At 36.1% G+C, this 27,920-nt stretch overlaps 1 protein-coding gene across 6 annotated transcripts in view; it reads left to right on the forward strand.

Moving 5' to 3' along the window:
* The window catches only part of CDK14 (cyclin dependent kinase 14), a 329,577-nt gene that overhangs the window by 220,988 nt on the left and 80,669 nt on the right, over positions 1-27,920 (forward strand). For all 6 annotated transcript variants that reach the window (XR_014317025.1, XM_082754727.1, XM_082754726.1 and 3 more), the window contains 2 exons: positions 3,919-3,982; positions 17,108-17,156. Coding sequence is in view for 5 of the 6 variants with exons in the window: in XM_082754727.1 (XP_082610853.1) it covers positions 3,919-3,982; positions 17,108-17,156 (113 nt within the window). In the remaining variant the exon portion in view is untranslated. The remainder of the gene's footprint in view (positions 1-3,918; positions 3,983-17,107; positions 17,157-27,920) is intronic.

A 27,920-nucleotide genomic window follows, 5' to 3' on the forward strand; every position in this document is an offset into this window, starting at 1 on the left:
TGTGTTGTGTTTTCTGGACAATCTTTCTATATTATGCTTGTATATGGAGGTTTGAACAGCAGGTTCTGTTTTTGTAACTTTCTGTATATTGCTGCTGCCAAACCGGTACAATGTCAACTGGCAGTGAGGGTATTTGGCCCTCAGCACCCTGATGTATTGTAAATCTGTTATTTTCATATAAATAGATTTCGCACCATGCAAATTAGATCAGAATCTGATCCTGATTTTGAACAGCAAATTTCAAATGACAAATTAAGGTCATTTTATCTTGTTTGTTAGGGAATAAATGAGTCCAGAGTGCTTCATGTTATAATTGTGTGTATTGTGGAACAGCAAAATCCCAGGAGGGTCTGGAGTTTTCATTACAGAAACCATAACCCTCTTGGCCTGTGGCAAACACTAAATTGATTCCAAATTTGAGAATTGTAGGTTATTTTTGCATAAGTAATTCAATTAAAAATAGGACATAAAAGCATACAAGTTGAATGTTTACCTTGCTGATATGCAAATTATCAGTAGAAAAAGTACACAAGTTATTTTTTCCAAACAATTCCCAGTGGTAAATAAAAGATTATTTCCAATCTTGCATTGGGCTTGAATGCTGTGACAGCAGCAGTTATTTTCATGTTTTTTAAACAGGCTCGAAATTGAAAGAAAAAGTGTTAAAATGTAGAAGAGAGAGAATTCTAGGTGGCATGCTTGGGATGAGAAGTGGTTGCCCATGAAGGGATAGTTGGGGGCTGGAAGTTCAACCATAAAATAACAGCTCCTGGTGTTAGGTGGCTGTCCCAGGCTGCTGTATCTCCTGTATCTTCCACCAGGAGCTGCAAGGTTAGGTTTGCTCTCAGGCACCAGCTGGCTAGTGGTTCACTACAGACAGATGCCTCATATAATTGGTTAGATGCCTTTCTGCAGTGCCAAGATGTTGCCCGTGTTCAGGTCTGGACTCTTAACTGCTAAGGGACAGTGTTTTAGAGCAAAACCAGAAGATCATTGGGCTCTCCTTTCCTCTTCCATGTTGGTCCCATAATTATCTTTTGCAAGCCAAGGCAGATCCTTCTCCACTGTGGTGTTATGTGGAGTCCACATTGCTTTGTTTATAGCAGGTGTCAGAACTCATTGCTTTAAATTGCCTAATCCCACCTCATCAAAAGTGGATTGATTGCTGCTTAGAAGCAACACTTGTGGAAGGTGCTGCTTACCAACTGCTTTATGTTGACATACCTCTGGGCAGAGACTGTTTTGTCTTATTAAAAACACCGTTGTTTCCCTGCTGCCTTCTCCTTGTTGGTTGATTGATAGTCATATATTGTGAATATCTGCACTGTACATGTTAAAAATTGTAATACAATAAGGGTGATCTTCATAGTGTTTGTACAAAGAATTGAAATACAGTGTCTGGATCATTGCCTGAACTACCAGCTGGCCCTACCTGAAAATGATAGGCATTTAGATGATAGAAAAAACTGGTTGTTTCTAAACTGACTGGTACCCTTGACAGAAGGTATAAATGTTGTAGGCAGTTTGAATACTCCATTGCACAGAACTCGTTCATAGCTGGCTCTTAAACACTGTAACAGCAGATGTGCTGGAATATTATTAAAGAAATGGATTGGAAAACTGGTGAAACAAACAAACAAAAAAAAACCACCACCAAACCCTATGAGTCACTGAAAACTGAGTCATTACAAAAGTGATCTCCCATCAAGCCTTCTGCTGCTATGCCTAATGTTACTTTGAACATCATAATAATTCATTTCATATCGGCAAGTTCTACATTAAATTGGTCTGATAAAGATTCTACCTTTGACTGAAAGTTTCAGATTTTGTTAGCAAATCTTAATATTCATCTGTACAGTTCCTTAGTTGCTTAAGTCTCATCTAAAATACGAGATGATCGCAAGAGTGCATTTGGAAAGACGTGGCTAATTTTATTATATTCACAGCATGTTATGAGAGAGTATTCCTTTTACTTGCTAGGGGCGCTGCAAAGTTGATGACTTTTTCTCAATTTAAACTGAGAGAAATGAAGAAGCGCTGTTTCTAATACACGGGCTCCCTCTCCTGGCTTGGGAGATGCTTGGTGCCAGCAGCTTCATTTATACAGAAGCCAGGTGAAAGTTATTTGCAAAAGCAAATTGATTTAATCATAACATAGTGGGTCAACAGTATCTCTGAACTTCTTTTATGCTTAATCAGAGCACTATTCTCTCCTTAATAGCAATAATGAAGAAGAATAGGGGTGTTGTGATGAATCAGGGTTGAAGGGCCAGGCTTACCTTATTCAAATGATGATTAAGTCTTGTTTCACAAGTACTGAAAGCGACGTCCTGGAAATAATATTTACAAATACAATCAGTGAACTTGCATATCCAAATAACCACATGAGCACATATTGTCTAATTTAACTGATAGTGTTTGTTGTCTTTGTTTCTCTGACACCTTGGTGCTCCACTTTCAATTCATGCTATTCATGCAAACAGTTCAATTTAGTTGTAGTTTCTTGTATTTGTGGTATTATGAAGCATCTTCACAATATTCGTCTTATATTAGAAACATGCTAATATTGTAAACTGCTTAACAAACTTCTAGAGTCATAGAACTCACCTTGCAGGTAAGAGTTGCCTCCGTTTAAGAAGTCACTACTTCTATCTTAAGTTTTTAAGCCAATTTCAGAATGTTATAAAATAAATTTCTGGCAGAGTGAAGAGACTTTTATTTGTGTTCCAGCTTCCTAGTCTTCCTTCTAAGAATTTTTTAAGCTTTAATTTATAGATAAGAACAAATGTTTATGTAGCTATTTTATGCTGGTCTAAGTGACCATACAGTGTAACAGCGATGCAATCTGTGCAGGTCCAAAAGATTTATTCAGAAGATCTGCAGTGCAAGTAGAGACAGGGCTTGCAGAGAGTTTTTTGTACGTTTATGACAGTGCAAAACAAGTGCCCTACTGGTGTGAAATGCTTTCACTTTATAATACCAGCCTTTTATTCCAGGGCCTGAGCTATTACTATTTGCAATAGTAACTATTGAAAACAATCCCTAGAATTTTCATTCACATTAGAAATTGTATGAAGATTTGTAACAAGGAAACTCTGGGGAAATAACAGATTCCCCATCTCACGCAGAAACCCACTTCTAGAGCTGCTATTTTAGATGTTCTTCCCAGCTCCACTTAAAGCAACTCTTGTCAGTTATGTTGCATAAAGCAAAAATCATTCTGGAAGAATTAATTATAGCAGTTCTTTCAATTACCTTTTTATTTGTGCCAAAGATGCATGGGGTTGAACTTTTCATGTGAGCAGAGTGTATGTACGATGTACATGAGAAGTCTTCAGCACTGCTGCTGAAAGTTAGTCTCATATATACTACAAGGAGAATAGTTTAAGTGAATAGAAACGAAACAATGCATGAGTCAATAATGTCTGTATTTTCTAAAAATATACTGGTTTTATTGTTAATCTATCAGTTTGAAATAACAGCCCTTCTCTGTGCATTCTTTGTTCATGCCATGCTCTTGGTCATCTGCTTGACCATTTGTGTGTCTATCCTGACATCTGTTAGGTGTCTGTTCAGCTTATTAAAGTTTACAGGGATTGAAATTATTTTGAGGTAAAAATCTAGCCTCAGTAACATCAGCATTCTTTGACATATAAATAACTTGAACTTGTCAGTGGGAACATGTATAGGTCATACAATCAATCTAACATAAACACAGCACTGTTATGTCCTTTACTGACTCCACTGGTACCTTATAAACATGGAAAATATTTAACTTTTTGTACCCCCAATAATTAAGCCTATTTAAAGTTTAGCTTGTAAGGTACTTTGAACTCTTTGGAAGAATGCAGTGCTATTCCACTAAAGCAGCATGTGTTTTATATTTCTTTTTCTTTTTTTTTTTCCTTTTGTGTACAGGTACTTGGAACACCAAATGAAGATACATGGCCTGGAGTCCACTCCTTACCCCATTTCAAACCAGGTAGGTCTAAGTACCAAGTTCATCCATGTTTTCCTTTTCCTGGAACTACAGGACACAATTACGTTTCTGACCACAGTCTGGGAGCTGGCTTGTGAAGACATCCACTGGTATTTTTGGCAGCTCTTAATTTACTGAAGAACCTCTACAGTGTTTTTCTAAATGATCTGAATGCAGTGCAGAAACCATGATGAGCTTTTTCTCGCTGCTCACTTCTTATTGTGCTCAGGGGGTTGTTTGGTTGGTTGGTTAGTTGTTTTTTTTTGTTGTTTGTTTGTTTGTTTGTTTTTTCCTTTTGCTTTTTCTCCTGTATAGTACAGAAGGATCCCTGTCCATTCTCCTGCCATGTTTTACCGAGTATCATACACCTTGGTAGGCTGACTCTAGATTAGCATTACTTTCCTGTAGACTACTCTGAACTTTGAGGAATACCGAAGGGAACCAAAGAATAGGGGAAAGACTTAGTGAAAGCTGAAGCTACTACTAAACCATCTGTTAGTACCTTTCTACGCCCATTTTTTTTTTTTTTGTGTGTGTGTGTGTGTTGTAATCTTAAATTGTCACACTCTATGACCATTTTTGGAAAGTTATTCTATCATGTGATACATTTGTATAAGAAGAAGTGAACAGTTTGCTTCTTGAAGACTAAGAAGTACATGGTCAAATTATGCGTGCATATATATGTTGTAGTCTTGTGACCTTTTGACTGGCAATCTTAGAAATACTGTTTTTCAAACATGCTAAATGGGAACAGGTAACAGACATGTTGACTGTTGGGGTGGTCAAATACTGGAACTGGTTTTCCAGAGATGTTTGGCATCTTCATGCTTTCATATGCTTTCATATAAAGTACTTAACTGGTTCCCAGCAAATTTTAGATGAGTCTTCAGCTAATAACTATATGACTGAAGTCTGATATAGGGCCTGACCTCCTCTATCAGTATAAAGGAAATGGGTGACAGAATTGGCCCGGGAATCACCCTCAGTAAGTTTGCAGACTACACCAAGTTGGGGGGAAGTGTCCAGAAAAGGGCTACAAAGCTGGTGAAGGGCCTGGAATACAAGTCCTGTGAGGAACGGCTGAGGGCACTGGGATTTTTTAGTCTGGAGAAGAGGAGGCTCAGGGGAGACCTTATTGCTCTCTACAGCTACCTGAAAGGAAGGTGTGGGGATCTGGGGGTTGGCCTCTTCTCACAGGTAACTAGTGATAGGACTAGAGGGGATGGCCTCAAGTTGTGCCAGAGGAGGTTCAGGTTGGAAATGAGGAGACATTTCTTCTCAGAAAGAGCAGTCAGGCATTGGGATGGGTTGCCCAGGGAGGTGGTGGAGTCACCATCCTGGGGGTGTTTAAGGAGAGGTTGGACGTGGTGTTTTGCAACATGGTTTAGTGGTATTGGTGGTAGGGAAATGGTTGGACTAGATGATCTTGGAGGTCTTTTCCAACCCTAAATTTTCTATTATTCTATGATTTCAGATGTCTTACTCCTTGCATGCCTAAGGTCTCTCTGTATACTCCTGGTTCTGCTTTACTGCAGATGGTAGTCCCTTCAGCTTTTGTCATAAACTGTGACAACTTGTCATTGTGTCATTTAAGACTAATTTCCAAGTCCTCTTATGTCAGATGTAAAGAAGATTCCTCTTTCATTGCACCTGTCTTACTCATTAGATTCCCAGTATCATAGTGGTTTCTCTGGGACAGAGAAGTGGGAAGTGAGGCACAGGATTTGAAAAGGAGATATCTAGGTAGTTCTGAAAAAGAAAGAGAATGAAATAAATATCTTGTCAGGCTTACTTTGATAATAAAGCAAGGCAATGAAAAAAGGGGAGGCAGACATCTTGCTTATATTTTGTTTTTCAGTATCTGCCCTAATGCAGTCTTATTGCTGCATAGTCAAATCGTTCTCTAGTACTCTGCAACTTTTAGTAGTAGAAAGAACTTTTAAAGAAAGTAGAGAGAACTTTTTAATGAATACAGTTTTTCACTGTATTTTTCCTAAGCCAGTGTGTCAGTAAGTGTTCAAGATTTTGCCTTCTTCATTCATGGTTCTGATTAATTATTGAGTATATATGCAGAATCCTTACAAAATGTAGTGGTTTTTAACTGCATTCCAAAGGCACTGTTTTTATCCAAGGAAAGTAAAGCAAAGGAGAAAACTTGGAGACATTGGTGTATGTTCTTTGGATTTGTTCTTTTTCTTCTGTGTGTTAAAGAAAAGTTTTGAACAGCAGATGGCAGCCAAGAAACTTTCTGGTTTAATTTTTGTTTGTCTTCAAAGTGTGTTAAGGGATGTGGGTTTATTACCACAGAAGAACATCAGGAAATAAATCCACAGTAGGCACTTCATTAAATCTAAATTTTAGACAGGCATTGTGTTAGACTTCCTTTTTATTTTCTCTGTCCCAGACTGGGGATTTTGTCAGCTATAAATATATAATAGTTATAAAAATGCGGAATGGGGAAAGTATGAAAGATGCCTCTAAGACAGATAATGGTCACTTGGTATTTTCACGATTTCCGCTGGTGTACTCTTTGTTCTCTCACATCCTTTCCACCTCTGTAAAATATGTAGATTAGCAAGTCAGAGTAATTATTATCCTGGCTGGCAATTATTTAATGATTCTAGGGCCTGTTAATGCAAAGTGCTGAGCTCCTTAATTCCCATACACTGTGGAGGTCTGAGAGCACTCCAAAGGAAAAAGCCCTTCTCTGTAGTTGCTTGAAATACATATTATGTTCTACGCTCCCTTTGTAAAACCCCTATCCTGCATCACCTTGGGGAGGGAAAAAAAAAAAAAAAAAAAGGAAAGAAAGAAAAAAAATAGTATTTTTGTTTCTTTTCACTGATTTTTAGAAATTACAGAAGAATAATCTAACTAGACAAGCAAATTTGGCTTATGTACCCCAAAACTGGGTAATTGCTGGTAAAATGTGGGGCTGTGAGAGCAGCAAAACCATCACTTCTGGAATCACACTGGAATGCCAACATCTAAAGCAGGCTCTGCACATAGTGCTCTGACCTATGGACTGTGCTGGATTTATGCTGTTTGCTCATGCTGTTAGGGTCACTGGAGCTGTTTAGTCATGGATACCAGGTTCTCTGTTGCTACTTAAAAAACATAAAAGAAAAAAAGAAAACAAGAAAAAGAAAAAAAGCCTTCCTTCGTATCATTCTGTGCTCAGAGGTTTTCTGGCTATGGCAAGGCTGCTTGTCTCCATCCACAGATGCTCAGCCAGCCATGATTCCCTTCCTGTTGGTCTGAAATTGTTGTTACACTCTAGACAAAATGTTCTCAGTGTATAGGACTGAAAGACTCTTCTTTCCTGATGGACTTATTTGGAGCAAAAGTTGGAGGTTAATGCTTTCATTTAATTTTTAGATTAGTACATTTAAGATAACTTAATCTTTTCCTTTTATTAGCTCCAGAGTGCAGGAGGGAATCTGAAATGTCTCACCCAATTCGAATCGATTCCATTATTCTTTAAAATTTGTAAAATTACTGCATTTGAATATATATAACGTGGTTAAATAACTTCTGTGCTTTATGTGCCTTTGTGTGGATTGGGAATTTTAAGACAGCACTGGTGATATCAACATCCACTCAGGCAAGGCTTTGATGCTATAAACTGACCTATGTAAGCATAAAAGGATGGGATTTGAACAGAAAGTATTAATAGTTGATAGTTACTATAGTTGTGTTTTTGTTTGTTTGTTTGTTTGTTTGTTTTAAAAAAGTACTGGGAAAGGGCACATTAACTGTCTGTGGAGTTGGGAAGACTAATGAGAGCAGAAACAAAATGTCATTGTATTTCCTGTTTGCATAGATTTAAATAACTAATTTTCATGCTGTGATTTGATAGGACACACTCCACTGCTGCAGGGAACTAATCACATTTTACTTGAAGAAACAAGTAATGACTGAAAAACATGGCATTAGTTACTTCTGCACTAGAATGGCCAAAGGTCTGATTATTCTGGGAAGCAGCCAGTGCATAAATGATGACCTCTGACATCTTGATATGTAAGAAGTTTTCTGATGCTGAATTACAGATGCATTTCTAAGGGTAGCTATGGGTAGTTCTACATGAGCTAAACTCCTAACTTCAGTAATTTTTACAGCCTGAAACTGAAAATAAAATGGCATAATTTGTTTTGCCATTAACAAAATAAGAAAATAACTCATATTTTACCTGCCTGCTTTGAAATCTTTGATTGTTGTCCATCTCACAAATACTGGAAGTAATACAGGAGATACTTAATTCTAAAAGTTGGCCAATTCTTTGAGATTTCTTTGTGCCTCAGCCCTCACAGTTTGCAGATGTGTATATTCACGTGCACACAAATACACATGCACACATGTCCTGCTTAGTAAATTACTTCCATGGATGATCTAAAATATGCATTTTAAAATCCTGAAATATGTCAAAAGTCAGGGTTACTTCTGTGATTCACTTTGAAGCTGTCATGACTGCTGTAATCTTGAAAGTGACTTCATGTGTTCAGACAAAGAAACCCAGCCATTCAGGCTCACTGTGAAAATAACTTATCTGCTCTCAAATAGAAGGCAGTTTGAGTAAATTATGACAAAGTTGAACTTGATGATCTTGGAGGTCTTTCCAACCTAAACGATTCTGTGATTCTAAGTTAGTTTCAATAAACTTTTGAGTCTTCATTCAGCTTAGAAGCCCTATGCGAGAGGTTATTGGTCAGAGACACTTTAAATGATAAAAATTGTTCTCTGACACATGACTTGGAGAGCAGATCTTCAATATTAATATTTTGTTACAGTACTTTAAGAAATATGTAGATTTGCTGCTCTAAAACAGATTCAACCACTGATTGTATTGCTGGAGCAATGTCTCCAAGAACAAAATGGAAGTATGCAGTTATTATGTCTGCATGAGTAGAGATAAAGCAGTATTCCAAAGCAAGCTCCTTCCTTACTAGTCTCATGTCTGAGTATTCCTCATTTCTGTGTATTATTCTCTCCATCTTCATTAGATCTTTCATTTATTTTAGTTTGGAGTTGTCCTCTGCTCCAGACATATCTCCTGGATTCAGAGTCCTGTCCAAATAATTGAGCAAGATAAGCCTTTTATATCAACATCTGCACTTAAGTTTCTGGTTTTCCTACATTCTCAATTAATGTCTGGGATGGCCACTGTGTAACCTCTGTCCTGGGAAGTTAAATAGATATTTGTCAGAAGATACTGTCAATGAGCAAAGGGGGAGAAGGTAAGATGTGATCAGAACAGAAGATAAATGAGGTGATGGTGGACATTAAGAGATGTTAACTGTCAAGGAGAAGAAATAACTTGATAACAAGTAAGGTAGAGAAAATATGAGAATGGTTTGCAATGTTCAGTGTGCCTCAGTTTCCATACATTGCTGTTTCTAGGTGAAAGAAAGTTAAATATTTCATCATAGGCTGATGGTGTGGGAGCCTGAATCTCACTCAGTTGTTCAACAGACTATCAGATGTAATAAAAAGTAATATACCTGTGTCCTTTTATGAGACAATGGAAACATCCACTAAGCACTGTTTTTAAAAGCGAATCCATAAGATGAGGGTGAAAAGAGTTAAAAGAAAGAGACTCTCCTTAAGGAGACAGCAAAAGACCAAAAGAAACCAGGGAGGGAAAACAACATTCATAGGAAATACTGCATAATTTGGAGTCAGCCAGAGACTGACAGGTACTTCGTAGATTTATTAAAAAAATCCTGAGTATGTACCTGACAAAACCACTGCAGAGTCGGTGTTCTGACTGAGGAATTCTGATTTGCTTCACAGGTGATCAATAAATATAGATTTGGTTTATAAATATGATCTATCTACCTGCATCTTCACAGCTGATTTGCAACCAAAGATTAAGTTTTCATCTAGAATAGGGATGGATTAAGAGAATAAACTCTTCTGACACAAATCCATGCAAATACTGTATATGAGCACATATGGCTTTTCAAACTTGCATAACTGTTTTTCCTACAGAGTTTCACCAAAGGCTGTTAACATTTTGTTACACACTGAATCAATATCTTGTCTGTTTGCATCTAGACTGATGATAAGTGTTCCCAGGCAAAGTGGGAGTCTCTACTGTTAGAGAAGTCTCTGGCTTGCATTTAGCTCATGACAACTTCAAACTAATTAATTCCCAGACATGTTTTAAGTTAGCATGGACTAGGGACAGTTCCCAGTAAGGAGTATGCCTCACACATATATTGGAAGGCATAATTGGGAGTGTGCTGTGGTTGTATGGACACAGGACAGTGGTGGTAATTTGGCCAGACAACAGTCCCAGGCACATTTAACTTACTGCTATAGATGTAGTCTGAAGGAATTTGAGTACTTGACTCAGAGAGGAATTTGAAAAGGAGAAATAATTTCAAATTTTTCCTTTTTTTTTTTTTTTTTTAGTTTTGGCTAAACTGTAATATGCAGTGTTTCCTCAAGTCTCTGGTATCCACAACCCAAGAGAAGCAGAGTTGTCAGTTTTTTCATCACTCTTTAAATAAAACTGATCAAACTGAAAAGTTAAAGTAACTTGTACATATGCAAGGGAGCCTGTGTGAACACTGCTAAAGGGTAGAGCCATTGAATGTAATGTAGTCCAGTGCTACACTGTAATGTAGTCCAGTGCTTTGGACAATGCAAGCTAATATAACTACATTTTCTGTTCATGTTTAGCAGAGATACTAGAAATAGCTTTTCTCCCTCCTCTTTGCACAACATGTGCTCTGCTAAAGCTGTTGGAAGGGAGAGGTGGAGAGGAGGAGTGATGGGAATAGAGGTTATTTTTCTCAAGATGTTTCACATACAAAAAAAGCCAAGTTTAACTAATGATTGTGATAAAACCCCAGGTTTGAATGGTCTTCAGTAAAAATTCTAATTGCAAATTAGTGCTGCAAATAGGGCTTGAAAATTTTGCTTGTCAGCATGAAGGCTTGTCTTTGTGTCTTAAGCTAACATAACATTCATATTTTTAGGATCAAATCTTCAGTAACAATAGCATATCTGAGTGTTCCATATCACAATACAGTGACAGTCACTTTAGACATTTAATTTAAAGAAATATAAAGAAAACCCATTTAAAGAAATTGTGCATTAGACTTTTCAAAATATTAATTATAGTGATGTTTAAATATTTGCATTTAAGCTAATCACATTTGGTTTTAAATAGAGAAGAACATTAATCAAGGAATGCATATTAGCCAGCATGTTTTGATTAGCAACATAAAAAATGCCTTGAAGTCAAACTGTATTTTAAGTTCTTTGGTTTAGACAAGAAGCTGATTATCAGTAGTGTTAAAAAGGAGCTAAAAATCAAAATGTAGTCTGCTTCTAATTCCTTATGTAGCTCTTCTTACCTCTTCTAGGTTCTTTCAAGGCAAATGTGCAAAAGGTGTAATAGTTCACGTGTTTTTCTGACAGATAAAGGAGAATAAAACCTAATGGTATTTTATGTTACTTAAAATGCAAGTGCTTATTTTTTCAGTTCTCACAGCAAACCAATAATTCTTCTGTGGTCTGCTAATAAGCTCACTAGTGAGTTCTGCTGAAATTCTCTTCTGTTTGAACCTGTCCTTGATGCAAGGCTGTCAGATGGAGTGTATTTATCAGGCAGATAATGATGTTTGCAGTGGAGAGCGTATAGGTATATATGTGGGCACACAAGTATGCATATATAACAGAGTTGCTGTGCAGGAGTTGTCTAAAGGAAATAAGAGGCAAGCTTTGTAGAAATGCCACTGTTTCTAAGACCAGTTAATACAGCTGGGTATAATGGATGAGCTTTCTGGCATGTGCTTTCTTTTTTCTTTTCTATGTCTTCAAGCTGAGTACTATTTAAGAGCAGTTGCTCTAAGGGCATACATTCTGATGCATCAGGCTTGTCAAACAAACCAGCAGAAGAAACTTCTTCCCTCTCCTACCTCTGGCTGCTCACTTCTGCTTCCATTTTGTAGTTATTTCTTCCAGTAGTTTCACTGATGCTCCTCTTTGTGGGGCATAGTTTTAAAATCCTCCATTGCACAACAGGCATTGAGTAAGCTATGCTATAAGGTCTGGAATAATAATATTAATAATAATAAAATAAAATAAAACCTGTTCACTGTCAGAAGAATAAGTTGTGTAGAATAAACTATACAAAACTACCTTGTGTAACTGTACCCAGCATCTCTGAGTGGGTCAGTTGTGGTGCCCCGCAGAACAGTAACTGTTGGCTCCGAGGCTGGTCTTCTGGAGACGCAGATGTAGTACACTAGCATACTCTTTGTCTATGCTGTTTTAAACCATCTTAAGAGTAAATGGTATGCTACAGGAAGATTGTGTGATTGGTACTTCTTTCCACTAAGGAATATTAATACTATATTTTTGTTCATTTATGTGGTCCTATGTAGAGATCTCTTTAGACAGCATTTGATTATGAACACACCACTTGAATCAAGATTTAGCTAAACTGGTCTTCTAAGAAGCAAATGGTAAAACAGGTTTAGGTGCTGCGAGATATAAAGAAAAAGTGAAGTCTCCTTTCTTTCATTACACATAATGAAAAATTACCTTTGGCTAGTGAAATTCAACACCCAAGTGAATAGCAATCTCCGTAACAGTGAGAACATGGTAGCTAGTGAGACGGACAACTATATATGTGGGATAAAATTCAGAAGATCAAGGTTTGTTTCCTGAATTTGTTCCCAAAAGATCTGCAATTATTTGCTTGCATAAATTAAAATCATGATTTTTACTTCAAATTTCAGATAAGCTTGCCATGTCAGTCTTCCAATGTTTTTGTTTAAAATAAGCATATTTAGTAAAAATAATCAGAAAATGTTTGAACTACAAAGATTCAAAATATACCTTAAACCAAATCTTAATCTGTTAACCAAGTCTTAATCTGTACAGTTTTTCAGGTTTCTTTAATCTAGATGTAGCGACTGGGCATATACATAAAGATGGTGAGCTCTGCATACTTGGCAGTTATTTGTATGTACTGAAGCATGGCTACATGGTTGAGTGATGATGTGAATATGTGTATGAAATTCTTGCTTGTGCCCATTTGCTTTTCAGTTCTGCAGGAGTGGCAGTACATTTTGGCTACGCAGGGTTCTTTCCATATGGTTGGACTAAGATTTGGACCACCTATGCTGCTGCTTTTCATAAGGCAAAGATTTCTCCTCTTTTTTTTTCTTTTTTTTGTTTTTGTTTTTGAGGAGCATTCAAGGTAGTTCTGCAGTATTACAGGATCTCACAAACAGTCAAGATCTACTGCTGATGTTACTAATTTTTATGGTCAAATCAATGGGAGCATCTGGAAAATAAATACCAAAACTATATACTTGAAAATATTGTAAAATATAATTTCATGCAGTTAGTCACAGTCACATGTGTGTAGCTTTAGATTTGTTTGTGTTAAATTCATCAGTAATAAAGAGCAGGGGAATCCATATTGGTGTGTGAGTAATTCACTCTGAAAAAAAAACTCAGAGGAAAACTTAGAGATGTAATTGTGAGACTGAATTCCAATTATCATTAATTGGACACAAACAGGAGTTTCACAGATAAAAGTGAGGAGGAGGTCATTTTACCTCTTTATTGCCTCTGACTATCAGATTGGTGTTCATAGGTACATTATATTGTGTTGACACAATTCAGGACTTAAAAAAATAGATCATGATGGAGAAACTTGAGGACAAGATTGTTGTAGCTTTTCAATTCTGACAGCTCTAAAATCAGAATCAGCTGGTTGTGTTATTTTGGTTTTATTCTCTGAAGAAGGATTAATTCAGAAAAGTACTAAGGGCTGGGATGTTCATGAGACTGGCTTAATTACCCACAGTAGTCCCATCTAGTCTGTGAAGGTTAACAAGCTTCTGGTTGGAGGCATGTCCAAAAATTTGTGTAGAAAAATGAGAACTGTATTGATGGGTTTTCCTTCCAGAATTTAAAGAGAGCATCCTCTAATCTGCTTGGAGTAAAGGGAAAAGAGTTCACATCAGTGGTTAGGAGAAGCATGATCTCCAGTCACAAGGCAAATTAAATAAGTTTGAAATTAAGGACTCAGGACTAAAATTTGTCTCTTGATAGAAAGGACTTCACCCTTACTGTGATTTTCCCCTAGTTCTTCTACTCATTGCCTGATACATATGATGAAAAAGATACTTATTTAAAAAGAGGTTTAGAGCAGGGCAGCAGGCAGGGGAAGAAGGAAGATCACTTTGAGATTATTCATTTTGATTATGCATGTTCTTTATAGCAGCATTTACATAACTGATTCCAATGTTTCCCTTTTTTAGTAAAAACTCATCTGGCATAGCAATGTTTTTTTAATTTTCTTGCAGAACTGAAGCAGATCTTTGGACATTAAGGTCTTAGAGCAATTTGGCCAAGTAGCTGACACCACGTTTAACAGGTGTTTCATAGGTTAAATTGATTAGAAAGAATTTCTGACAGTGCTTTGAAGAAATAATGTTGGATATGATATTTCTCAAATATTTAAGTGGATGTAACTCTGTTGAAATCAGGGTTACTGTGCCAATTTGAACCAGCTTAGTATCTGGCCAAACCTAAATGAGGGGTAAAATCAAGATCTGTCTTTCCATAGATTTAGGTTAGCTTTTCAGCAATGCTTCAGGTCAGTTCAATTCTCTTTCCACATAGTGCTTTTCTGCACCCTTATTAGCCAAACTTCCATGTGTATCTCAACCTCATTGGAATACAGTGCTGTCTAGCTGCAGGTAATTTTTCTGTCCTTTGTTGCAAAGGAATGCACGGTGTTGTGATTGGACTATTTACTTATAAAGTATAGAATGTCTTCATTTTCTTGTAGTTTTTATGGGTATGTATTTTATCTGATTGCACATACGTTTGTAATTCCCATTTGTAAACTTAAATTCAAGGGTTTGTTCAGGTCCTTCTCAGGCCAGTGCAAGTCGTCTGTTGACCTTTGTGGAGCTCAGACTTCTCTGGAGAGCAGAAGCTGAATCAGTAAACAACAGATAAAATTTCAACTGTAATGCCCCTCGCTCTTGTAAGTTTGGATCATGTCCTCAATGCCATCATGATGCTTAAACTACTCACCACAGGACAACTAATTCAGTCCTGAGGTTTGTGGTCCTAGATCTGTAAACGCAGTGATAGGCAACAAGTCCTATGCCACATTACTGGTACCGAATTGTGGTTGCATCTAGTAATGATCCTGACTACTTTGCTCATTTGCTTTAAAGATCTGCCCTTAGGAATTGTCATACCTGTAGTATATGCATTGTGTAACAGGGATAAAAAGAAATTTGCATTTCCTGTAGTTTTAATCTGGATGCTTCAGGTGTGATTCAACCAAATAGTTTTAGTTACATTCTAATGTAGTGTAATGACAGCACATCTGAGAGTCACTGAGAGTTGTCTCTTTTTAACTAAAGAACTTCATTTGTTTCATAGTGAAATTAACATAGGGAAGCTGACTAGGTGCTGCTTTAATGGTTATCTATAATAGTCACATATTTTCCAAGTGCAGCAACTTTTTGTTGGCAATACAAAAACTGAAAGCCTTTCAAACTTTTGTTTTATACGTTCATCTATACCTAAAAGTCTTTAATGGTATGCTTAAGTCTATTTGCATAAATTTAGATACAATATTACAGAAATTACATTTATGTTTTATATCAGTGTTTAAATTGGTTATGGTGATGTAGCTTCCACTTCCCAGTTCACTTGTCAGATAGATCTAATATGGAGTGATTTCATTGCTTTAACTGAATCAGTATGATTAAAGCAACAACTTTTCTAAATGTGTAGTGGCCCTCAAAGTCTGCAGGTCTGCAATTTGTCAAAAACTTCTGATAACAAAGTCAATGAGAGTTGAAGTTTTCGCATACATTTTTTTAGATAAAGAAAGAAAAGAAAATATGCATAAGAAGCAAAATCATCCACAATGACACTAGGTTTTTGAATATGCCATAGGTTGTTGCTTTGTTGCATCTTTGAAACCAACTATATTGCCTTAAGTGAAGTATACAAATACAGGAATTGAACACACACACACACACACACTCCCCACCTCCCCACCCCCAAAACAAAAGCAAAAACAACAACAACAAAACTGGTGTATACATACTGTGTGTACTGTGTGTACATATACATGTAAACATAATGTTTATCCTGGTTTCAGTATAGGATAACTACAGTACATCTATTAACTGACATTCTTGTGAGTGAAGTGGAGAAAAAATTAAATATTTCTGTGGTTTTATGGGGGACGTTTAGCAAATTTAGCATTTCTTCACAGCAACTAATGCCATCACACTAGGTTAGATGGCCATGGTGAGTACCAGGCTACATGGTAGGATTTTGGTGCGATGAGGATTTGTGGAAAATATTTTTATATTTTTCCAGACAGATAACATTTGTTCCTTCCTGAGTTGCACATATGTCCTGTTCAAAGGACTAACAGAGTATGAGCTCTTCATTTTTGGAGCAGTTTTCATAGCATCATTCTCTGCCAACAAGAGTCCTAATGCAGAGCAAGCATCTTCTTGGATCTGGGAGGGAAAGTGCTTATATCTGAACTTAAGAACAATGTTTGGTGAAATGAGCTCCCCATATACTTTGTTACTTCTGTTGACTATCTGTTATATGTTCTTTAGATAATGAACTCTTATGTAGCTCTCATGTTTTCTGCCTCCCTAAGTGCCACACAGATCCCCACTTACTCTTACACCTCCTGGGAAAAGTGACAGTGAGGTTACAGAGAATTGTATTTGTGATAAGGAAAAAATAAATTAATTGTAGATTTTAGGCATCTATTTTTCCCTAGCAGTCGAAAGTATTTAAAAAATACTGTAAAAATTACCTTTTCTGGTGATGCTGTGGTAAGTGAGTTTTTTACCACAATGCCTTTTTTTCTTTATTGTTTTTTGTTTGTTTGTTTGTTTACAAGTATTTTGTTTGTGTTTCCATGGTATTTGCTCCTTTGCTGTTTTTCATGCCCTGTCTTGGGACTTGAGCTGCAGTGCTTACATAAAAATGATGAAAATTGAGAGTAAATAAATAATTTTGAAAAAAGAATCCTGGTTTTAGGATAAATAATTGAACGTTTCTCTTCTCTCTCTCTTTTTTTTTTTTTTTTTTTTTTTTCAGAACGGTTTACACAGTACAGCCCTAAAAACCTTAGACAAGCATGGAATAAGTAAGTCTTTATTTATTTATTTATTTATTTATTATTAATTATTTTATTGCTTTTTATTCTTAAGGAATGCCAACTTCTAGTTATCATAACTTAAAATGACTTTAACCATTTTAATTACAGTAAAAGTATTGTTCTTTTCCATGTCTCTCAACTTTGAATGTTTTGTGAATTGCTAGCTTTCTGTAAATAGATAGAAACTGCAGAGCATACAGTTTTATTCTTGGGGGTGGATCTCAGTTGGCAAGAATATCGAACTCACCGAAACATGTTATAGTATTACTTTAGACCATCAGTTTTGAATCTTGTTTTCTTTGTTCAAGTATAGAGGTTAAGAGACTTTTAAATAATCTGTTTCTAATCAACTTTGAATGCAATGTTGTTTCCAAATAGTTGTCCCCTGTTGCAAGGTCCATCTGCTCATTCCTGTGAGCTAACAACCATATTGTATATTTTAATTATCTTGACTGAAAAAGTCAATGTGAATTCACCTTATTTTTTTTCCTTTTAATGTTTCCTGATACTTGACAAATATATATATATCAGATGGAGTAAAATATAAATGTATTGTGCTCAAAATCTAGAAAGGTTGCCTACTAAACCAGGAATGCCTAGCCAACCATCTGTGTAAACTTAATAGAAGGTTTCTCAGCATATGAAGTTTCTGTGCAGGCAGAGTATTTGGGCAGCACTGTCTTGAGTGATTAACATATTTGAAGAAACATATTTGAACATATTAACTTACTTGAAGAAATCATACACAGTATCAGTTGGATAAGTAGGATAAACAGTTGTTTCAACAATTTGTCTGGCTAGAAAAAATATCTTAGAATTTTGTCTACCTTGTTTTGACCATTATTATTATTATTATTATTATTATTATTTTTTGAACAGGGCTAAGCCTTTGCTGCAACAGCATTACCGTTTTTTGTTTGTTTGTTTGTTTCTGGTACTCATTCCGAATTTTACTGTTGGTACCAACTGGCTGTCTTGTTGGTAGTTTACCAGGAAGTTCAAAGAGATAAATCAACAGGAGTCTGAAGCATCTCCTCCTCAGTGTTTACCACTGAAGTTGAAGAAATTAAATATTTTGGTGAAAGAGCATCCTTGTTAAAAGGGAAAAATGGTTACTAGTAGAGTAAAAGTCCAAATTCTTTTTCAATACCGTAATTTATTAAAACTAGTGTGTGTGTGTACAGCTCTGAAATTCATAGCACAGTCATTTGCCCAAGATGTAATTAGGTTTATGCTCACTTTGCCGTTCTGTTATTCCTTCTACATCTGCTCCTTCCCATCCCAATTTGGTTCAACGTGTTGGACTTAACCGGAAAGGCATACTTCATTTAAAAACAACAACAAAACTTTTGAAATTATGGTTAAATGAGAAAGGAGAAATCTCTTAATGTACCAGGATCATTGCTATAACTAGTTGTTGGATGTGATACCATCAAATCTACACCTGTTGAGTCAGAACCTTCATTTCTACAGTGTCAGGTGACTGTCATGACCACATAGCTTCTTCTGCATTACTACAGAATCCTTCATTAGGAGTTCTTTCTGATTCCTGTAATGGGGGAGACAATGTTAGCAGAACTGAAGCCAGTACAGACCTTCTTGAAGGTTGAGTGTCGTCAACCTACCTAAGTCAAATAACTTTCAATAGCCTGTAGAGAATTTCCTGACACCTTATTAGGTGACCTTTGTAGAAGAGGCTGTTTACTATAGAAGATGTTTACTGTCCTGTTTACTATAGAAGGAGCAATAGAAGGATTAGCTACTCTTGTAGTTAGTTTTTGTGAAGATTTCAAAGCAATTTCATCAGTTCTAGTGATCATTGCAGGCATCTTGCAGTGTTTGACTCTACCTCAGTCTAGCTGCTTGGAATGATGTAATTCCCTGAAAGTCACAGCTTTCATTTTAAAAAGTTAATAAAATCATCTATTTTCTGTCCTTTAACAAGGAACAAACTTGCAAGTTCATCGTTTCTTTGAAAGTAGTTAATGAAATCCAAAAGCTTGGAAAAGGCAATTATATTACAACACAGGCAATTAGATTTGGATTGGGAAAGAGGGACAAGGAAACTAATACTGATGTGAATGTGTTTGCTTGGGGGCATATATATACGTGAGTAATGTGAATAGATACTGGCACACTATTCCATCCATTCTGCAGGAGCGAGCTGACTGTTTTTCCATATTTTAACAGCAATTAGACCTAGCAGTATCTCCTGTATATGAATCAGGGCAACAATAGATTTGAATTTTAAAAGCTGATACCTCACATTTCTTTTAAGAACGTTGCATGAAATTTCTGTTTTCTTAAAATACCAAAAAGGAACAAAGCTCAGTTTGCTTAAAACAACTCCTCAGTCTCCGAGACTTCATAACTGACACCACACCACAGATCACACCACAGACTGATTCAAAGAAGACCAGAGCTTTTTCATTTCTAAGAAACCCCTTCAAATTTACACATTTGCAATGTTCCATGCATAAAGGATTTGCAATTTTTCAGCATAAATGAAGGAATCGAAAGACTGAAAGCAATAACAATGCACGGAGTTCGCTGCTCCATATGTGCAGTTCTACTATAATACAAAATATTTAGTGCCCCCTAATTATGTATGATTTACATTCAGAATGTAAAGGATTTTTTTTTTCCTATTGTAAGTCTTTATCTGTGTGCTATATTAGAGTACTGTTGCTTGCACAACTGTAGTTAAGGATGTATAAACATTTCTGTTATAGACAGCATATTCCCAAGGCTTTATAATTCAACTATAAACTTAATATGTGAACAGACTGATTCATACTTGAGATTTTTTTTCTTTATTAGGATGTTTCAATTAGCAGCAATATCTAATCTAAAATATATATATATATGTATACATATATATGTGTGTGTGTATATATATATACACTTTTAACATCCTGATTTAATATGTAGAAGATGTGATGATGCAAAGATGTCCCATTTAAAATAGAGTTGTTTTAAGGACAGTTGGGATAAGTGTGAGACCTAAAACATGAAGAAAAACATATGTTGGTATTATTACAAAGATACTTTCTCTTGTTGGCTTATACCTTTGAAAGATACACTTCAAAGAACAATATTAATGGTCTTGGAAGGTTTTGCATGTGTGCTTAAACTTCAGATTTGATGTATACACTTACTAATTTCAGTGAGATAAGTTCTTGCTATTCAAGGTTGGCATGGACATTGGCCTTTGCAACAGGAAAGTATTTTAGAAAATCTCTGGGGCAATCACTATACAGTGTTAAGTAAATGTTTTATGGATATATTCTAAGGTATATACCAGGATGACTTTTGTAAGTATGCAACTATATATTTAAACAATATTTTTAGATGAAAAGATTGTCTAGAAATGGTTTACCATTAATGCAGCCATGAATCTCTGCAGGATCAAGCTGCAGTAAATCTTTCTGCCCAATGCAGGTGCATGACAGTCAGGGACAGGGCTGTGGCAATCCATGACTGCTCAACTCTGCACCCCTCAGGCTTACAAACAGACGGAAGCAATAGAAACTCTTCTGAACAGTTTCAACAGCCCCTATCTGTAACTGTATTCCAATGGTGAATATATTTATCTTCACAGTGCTTCTCTGAGGTGAAGTCCTGCCTGCTACTGCATTTATTGTGGGGATTGAGTACAAAGATATTAAGGAATTTGTCACAGAGAAAACTGCCTTAGAAACTCTAAAACAGTGCAATGATTGAACATGGTGCTCCCAAATCAGGAGATAACATCTTCAACTTTCTGAATGCAAGGAAGTTTTCACCAGTTACTGCGTTTTCAAAACTAAGCACAGTCTACCCCTTTATCTTGTTTGTGTCTATCTTTTGAGGCCATGACATAGAAGAATATGGGTTTAGAAGTCTTCAAAGAGACTTTCAAAATATAAGTTATAATGTATGTAAGGATAAGTTACTAGAAGGAAGGATAATGCACATCCAACCTTCGTAGAACCTGCTTTTCATGTACATAAGGTAGAGAAACAAAAAATAAAAATAAAAAAAATCCACAACAAATCCAAGACCTCCCAGAAGGCCATAGCTGGTAGATTGGAGACAAAATAATTGCACCTGATTGCTTACACCAGCTTCCACAAGATGTGAAGTGTAAAGCCAGAGCTGGGCCATGGAACAATGATGCACACAATCTAGTGGCTCTTTAATTTTCAGTCTCACTGAAAATTAGCAAAAAATGTGGAATGTAAGAGTAATGTCAAAGTGAAACCCACACTTACTATATAAGGAGTCAGATTCCTAAAATCCCCTAAATGGAATAGGTCAACATTTAATCCTACTTTTGGGAAGTGTTTGAGGGAAGTAATATAACTGTCACTCAGAGTGCATTAAATCCTTTTGAGACTGAATTTTCTCACTGACTGTGAAAATATCTGAAAATTATAAAGATAGTATTTACTAGGTAAGATGTGATTTATAAGTTTTGTGGAAAATTCATATGATGTTGGAAGTATTCCAACATTTTTTTGGAAACAAAACTTGCATTGACATTTGCTTCTCTCTAATATGAAGCTTCATGTACATTGCATGACCTAACATTGTGGAATGTGTTTACAAAATACTGGCCCAAAAATAATTAAGATGCAGTAATGTGATCTTCCTATAGAGCTCACAGTGAATTATGTTTTCACCTTAAAAAAAAATTATAAAAAAAAAATCTGTTGAATTACATCTAAACAATAAAAACCAAGAACAGCTCCACCTTCAGAATGGAATGCAACCTTTTTCAATTTGCAAAAGCCTTTCCACAATTAAAAAAAAAAAAAAAAAAAAAAAACAACTTCCAGAAGAATGACAAAAGAGAACTAATTATCCTTGGGTATATTTGGTAGGACATAAAAAGCTTTTTCAGATCCTTCTGTCATAATGGGTTTCATTGTGAGAAATTAGGTTAGAAAGAAAAGGTGCAATTGAAAACAAATTCTGCTCTGCATAAATAGGACTGCTACTTCATAATTCCCCCAAATGGCTGTATTTATTATATAAATAAGACTTTATTCTCCCAGCTAGTCCCACTGCTGAGGATTTCATCCTCCAACAAAATGGCCTCTGTGCTTGAGACCTCTCTTCTGGAGGATACACTGTTTGAAAGTTACATTCCAGGATGGGCTTGCCTATTTTGGGACTGTTATTCTGTGAAAACTTCCTGAAGAAAGCAGTGAGTGAAAAGAAATGAGTGCATTTGCTTTGAATCTGTATTTCATTTCAAGCCTGACGTAGACTTTGGAATTGTTAAGAGCTGAGATTTGGGAACATTCATTTTTTTTTTTTTTTGCTAGTTTGCTTTGCTTTTTTGAGGCAATCTTTGCCTTAGTGAGGTTCTGAGTAAAGACAAAACTCTCTTCTCATTGTCATTTTTATCTCGTTCACCCCATGCCCCATAAGCAGCATTGTTCATTGCAGTGGAGTCTGTAGTGCTGCCAGAAAAATATTCAAGATCTCAAGCACAGCAGGAGCAAAAAAACTGTCCAGTGTTGTTAGGAAAACCTTTCTGATAGACAAAAACAAGCAATAATGGTTTAAAACTGTGCCTGTGCAAAAGTTGGGGTGCATTCTGGTCCAGGCTGGTTTATATATCTACACGCCCGTGCAGTTGGAGCATGTCCTGCAGTTATGCTGGGGCTGTCTCCTTGTTTGCATTTAAGGAATGATCAGGAACCAAGCTGAGAGGAGGTGTGAGGATGGAAACCAGGCACAAAAAGAGAAGATTTTGTAGAAGTATTTGTGATTTAGAGGCATATAAACCTGCCTCTGTCTCCTGATGATTTGGTTGGTGTGATATTGCTGTACTTTTTTTTTTTTTTTTTTCCATTTCCTATTATGTTTCATGTTTCTCATAAATACCCCCTTTATCAGTCATTATCTTATCCCCGAGGGACTTTAGGAAGCATACCGTGGCAAAACCTATGTTAATATGGGATGCAAAAAAAAAAAAAAAAAAAAAAAAAAAAAAAAAGTCATTTCACAGGTAGTAAATTTATTATGCTATTTTGTTAAATAAATAAATAAATTCTCCGGGATGTGGTAGCATGCCGATTGACCCTTTCTGTGCAGCAGCCACAGTCTGGGACTAGGCAGAGCCTGGCAGAGGAGGCCAGCAGGAGGGTGCTGTGGGGTGGGCTCCAGCCGGAGCACTGCGGAGCTCTCTGCGCTAGGAGGAGCGCTTGAGCTGACCCAGCAGTCGCTCCTCTAGTGTTAGAGACCCTCAGCAGCGGGGAATTTTTGTTACATTTTCCTAACGCTATTTTTTTGGTTTGTTTATTGCACTAACTAGCGGGGTTTATTAAATTAATTTCAGGGGGGATGAAGTTGCTTGTTTACACTTACGTGTCTTTTTTTGTGTCTGTTACTATGCATTGCACTCAATGCAATTTGTTATGATTCTGGCATCATAAAGGGGCTCAAGTGCAGAAGTCAGAGTTCCCAGCCTGGCTCAGGAGTGTTAAGTTCAATATCTGAAATGCACTGTATGTCTTGTGAGCTTTATGGTTATGAATTGTATTACACTGATTGAAACGAATGACTGAGAAAGACAGATAGAGTTTCTCTATTTATACCTCTGCCAAGATGAAAAAATCTTTATATTTGAATGCTTCTTTCATTCTAATTGTAAATTACTCAAATGTTACAGCTTCTATACATTTGATGGAGATTATTCCTCAGCCTAACAGACCTCATTGTCATAATGCTTATCCTGATATTCAATTTATTTTTGCTTCTCCCTTAATTCCCCCTCTTTTGTGATGCTGATAGGCTTTATGTATTGTGTTATATCCTCCTGGCCCAGTTAAAAATAATAATAAACCTCCTAACTGGACAACAAAAGCCTTTGTCCTCTCTAATATGACGCTTTTTTTTTCTGTATTCTACCAACTCTAGGTTGTTTCTTCAGTATAATCAGATTGTTACCATCCTATACCTTTCCTATCTGTGACAACTGTGAAAATACAGCCCTAAATTATATGGTTATTCTTTGTTATGCAACAACTAATTCAATTTCTGGCATTGGACTAGAGTTTTTTGGCATTATATCTGTCCTATTATCTCTGAACCTATCCATATTTTCAGTTATTTTTCCCTGGAAGTAATTGTTTATTGTTATCTATCCTCTATCCTGTGTGTAGATTTTCTGCCCATGTATCTCACTTCTATTAGCCTCTTTGTACTATTTTTTTTTTGTCTTTGTTGGTGTCTTCAGCATTTAGTTTCATCTAAGAAATGATTCAGTATGCAGCATATCCGTTAGTCCAGTTCATTAATAAAGATGTTAAATAAAACTGTGACTAACACTAATCCCTCTGGCACACAGCTGGACACTTCCCTTCCAACTCAGTACATTGCCACTTATCATTACCCTTTCCTTATGGTCTGTCAGCCAGTTTTCTGTCTATGAGATAGTATATCACATCCCAGCTCTTCTGAGTTTGTCTACAGAGCAAGATTTTTAGAGAAACTGCGTCAAACACTGTCTCCTGTCACTTTGTTCCACCAAAGATAAAGTCAATTTTTAAAAATAATCAGTTCATCTTGCTCATTAGTAATCTGTTCTTTTGATCAACATTTTGTCTAAGAGTTTACAAAGCCATTTCTCCCTAAAACTGTTTTTGTTTCTATAGTGTCTGTATTTTGTTTTTATTGTCTATCTTTTGCTACTATATTGCATGTCAATGTCCAGCAAAATATTTGTCAAAATTCTCTTCCTTATTTGAAAAACAAGAAAGGAAGGATTTTTTTCTCTAGTAAAATACTTCAGAATGCAGTGCAAATTTAGCTAATGTCACTTATCTACAGCAATGTCTGTAAAGAGAAATGAAGAAAGAGAGCAAACTGTTCTTCTGTGTATTTCATAGAAAGAAACAAAAGGTGCCTTACATTTGTTTGCTATCCTTACTAATTCTGTAAGAATTCCTAAAGATATTGAGACATATATCAGATAGACATGTTTATTTGGTGTTTCCAGGTATGATTTTTTTCAAAGTATGTTCTTTATTAACGTTTTTGAGTACTTACTGATCAACTCTTTTCAGATGTTTCCAGTTGTGTATTTTTTCTTTTCCTTATGCATTTTTACATGCCAACATTTTATTAATTTCTCAGAATTATGTTTTTGGTAGTCTGTTACTCATGTGTTGCCATAGTGTCTGTGTTCATTTCTTGGTTTGAAGTCTAATATGTTCTGATCAGAGGCACCAAGCATCTTTATATCCTCATATTTCTAAGTCTGGCCTGTTGCTACAATTCTGTACTGTTGGACTCTCTGCTAAAATCTTTGTTCTCCAGAAAATGACATTGCTGACAAAATTTAGTCTGAGATGTGTTTTGAAAATATTGGCCTGAAGAACTGAAGACATACTTTGAAGTCAATAATGTAAATGAAGTAGACCTTACTGCTGGATATGTCATTATTTGTGTGTGTCCGCTACAGACAAGATTTTTCCAAAATGAATGCCAAAATGATAGGCATCTTAAGAATTGCACTGGCATTTGAAAATGCTTAGCACTAAAGCAACTGTCGTTGGTGTAAGCGGGTTGACATTTTCAACTGCTTATTGTCATGTGTTACAGATAATTTTTCTTCAACTGAACAGTTTCTGTGATTCTTACCTTAGGGTCTCAGAAATTTGTATCATTTTGAGATACAGTGCAGAGAGGCAATAAGTGCTATAATATCAATAATGCCACAGGATTTTGCCACCTCTGCAAATACTTTAAGGCAATCTCAAAACCCATGCTATTTGGCTCAATTGCCAGCCAAGACTTATGTTAAGGTTTCTGCACTAGTAAAAACATCACAAAGTATCTTCACTTAAAATACTCATTTTAATGACTTTTATGATGATTTGATACACCACCTTTTGTGCAGTAGAATGGTAATCACAGCTATTCAGATATTACCATTCCATCACTATCTCCTGCGATGTTCTCCCAAAATTTTTTGCAATTTGACCACAAAATCTTAAAACGCCTCTTCCCCATTGCTTCCTTTCCTGTGTTTCTGGTTGTGGCACTTCTTTCCTGCCATGTAGGACTAAGAAACTAGAATTGTTGCTTTTTCATGCAATGTTTTTGAATTGAAGGTACAAAGACATACGGTGTTGTAGGAGACTAGTGGAAAACATTGATTTGCTTCAAAACTTGGACTTATTTGCTAGCTAAACAGTTTTCATAATTAAATTTATTGATGTCTTTCAGAAGCTTATTTTAGAAAGTTTGAAGCTATTGTTTGAGAATTTGTGAAAGATGTTGGCTGCAGGCAAATCAGCATGTATATAGGTTCAGTGTCTGCTTGACCTGATTGTCAAAATGGGAAGATAGGAGATAATAATCCTTGCTGCTGTATTAAAATGGAGAGGTTAGATTATATATCTTCAGCAATACGCTGTGAATAAAGAGACTCAGCATAGGACTGGTGCACCTGTCATTGCTGGAGGGCAAAGAGGCAAGTGGTTCCAAAGGGAACTGACCTTTTTCTTTTAGGCATTGAGTCAATCCTATATCCTAAGGCACATGATCTGCGCTAAAATTATTATAACTCTCCTGGTATTAGGCTGAACAACAGACTCTGGTGAGAATCTATGAAAAGAAAACATAAAATGAGGGTGATGGTGGTTCGTGTATTCTTTTAAATTAAGCCTATATAGGAAATGCTTTCTGTAATTCTGAAAGATTTCACTAAAGCTGTTAAGTTGTTTTCTGATTAGGATAAACTTAAATGAGGTTTAAAATAAAATTTTGAAATTTTGTTTGTCTGAATTAGTGGGTTGCTGGATACCAAAATGTAAATTATGGTGTTTATCAGTGGATATGAAATCACAAAAAAGATAATAAAAAATAACTGCATCCTTTTAAATAATTTAATGTATAATATGGTATATATCCACTGTCTGCTACTTCAGCTGAATTTATATCCATAAGATCTGATTTACAAATAGACAACTTTCTGTTAAATTATTCACATCTCATAATAATTGATCTTACGGAGTTGATCTTATGCTGAAGCATATTTGATCATAAATTCAATGAAAGCAGCCACCATCTTTGTGATGTTTGTCCAGCTAAATCCTTCAGTGAATAAAATAATAAAGATGCCAGCTGTGTGTGTTTTATGATCACTGCTGCAGTAGGAGGGTGAAAATACAAATGAATAAAAGCTCTAATTTTCCATGCTGAATTTGTAATCTCAGAATCTTACTGCAAAGAATTTAAATGGAAAAAAGATTTGTATTTACATCTGTTAATACATAAATGTATTGTTTGCTTTTATTTAGGAACACAGAAGTTAGGAATGGACCGTTCTTTTTTGAATTGCCTTCTTTGGTTAAATTCTATAGCAATCTTAAAGCTGTTTTCTACTTCCTCCAACTAATTTTACCACCCTGATATAAAAAATCATGCCCCGGAATATTACTGGCCTTCCTTCAGCATTATGACTGTTGTGGACTAGGGTGTTCTGTTCCTTTTATTTCTTTCATATTTGATCCTTAAAGTGCCCTTGAGTCAAGCTTTATTCTGCAACCATGAGGGCATGAATCTTTCCTGAGATGTTGACAGATAGTGTTTGGTGAATATCATTTTTCTGTCAGATACAGCCTATGTCTCTACTGCTAACTAAAGCAGAGCCAGGGACTATCTTCTGGCCCTGAGGCCATGTGGCAGACCTTAGCTACATCTGTACTAGGTAACGCTTGGGCACGCATCTCCTGAGGGTTTTATGTGGTT

The sequence above is a fragment of the Aythya marila genome, assembly GCF_965140915.1.
Source record: "Aythya marila genome assembly, chromosome: 2".
In the NCBI taxonomy this organism is placed as follows: Eukaryota; Metazoa; Chordata; class Aves; order Anseriformes; family Anatidae; genus Aythya; species Aythya marila.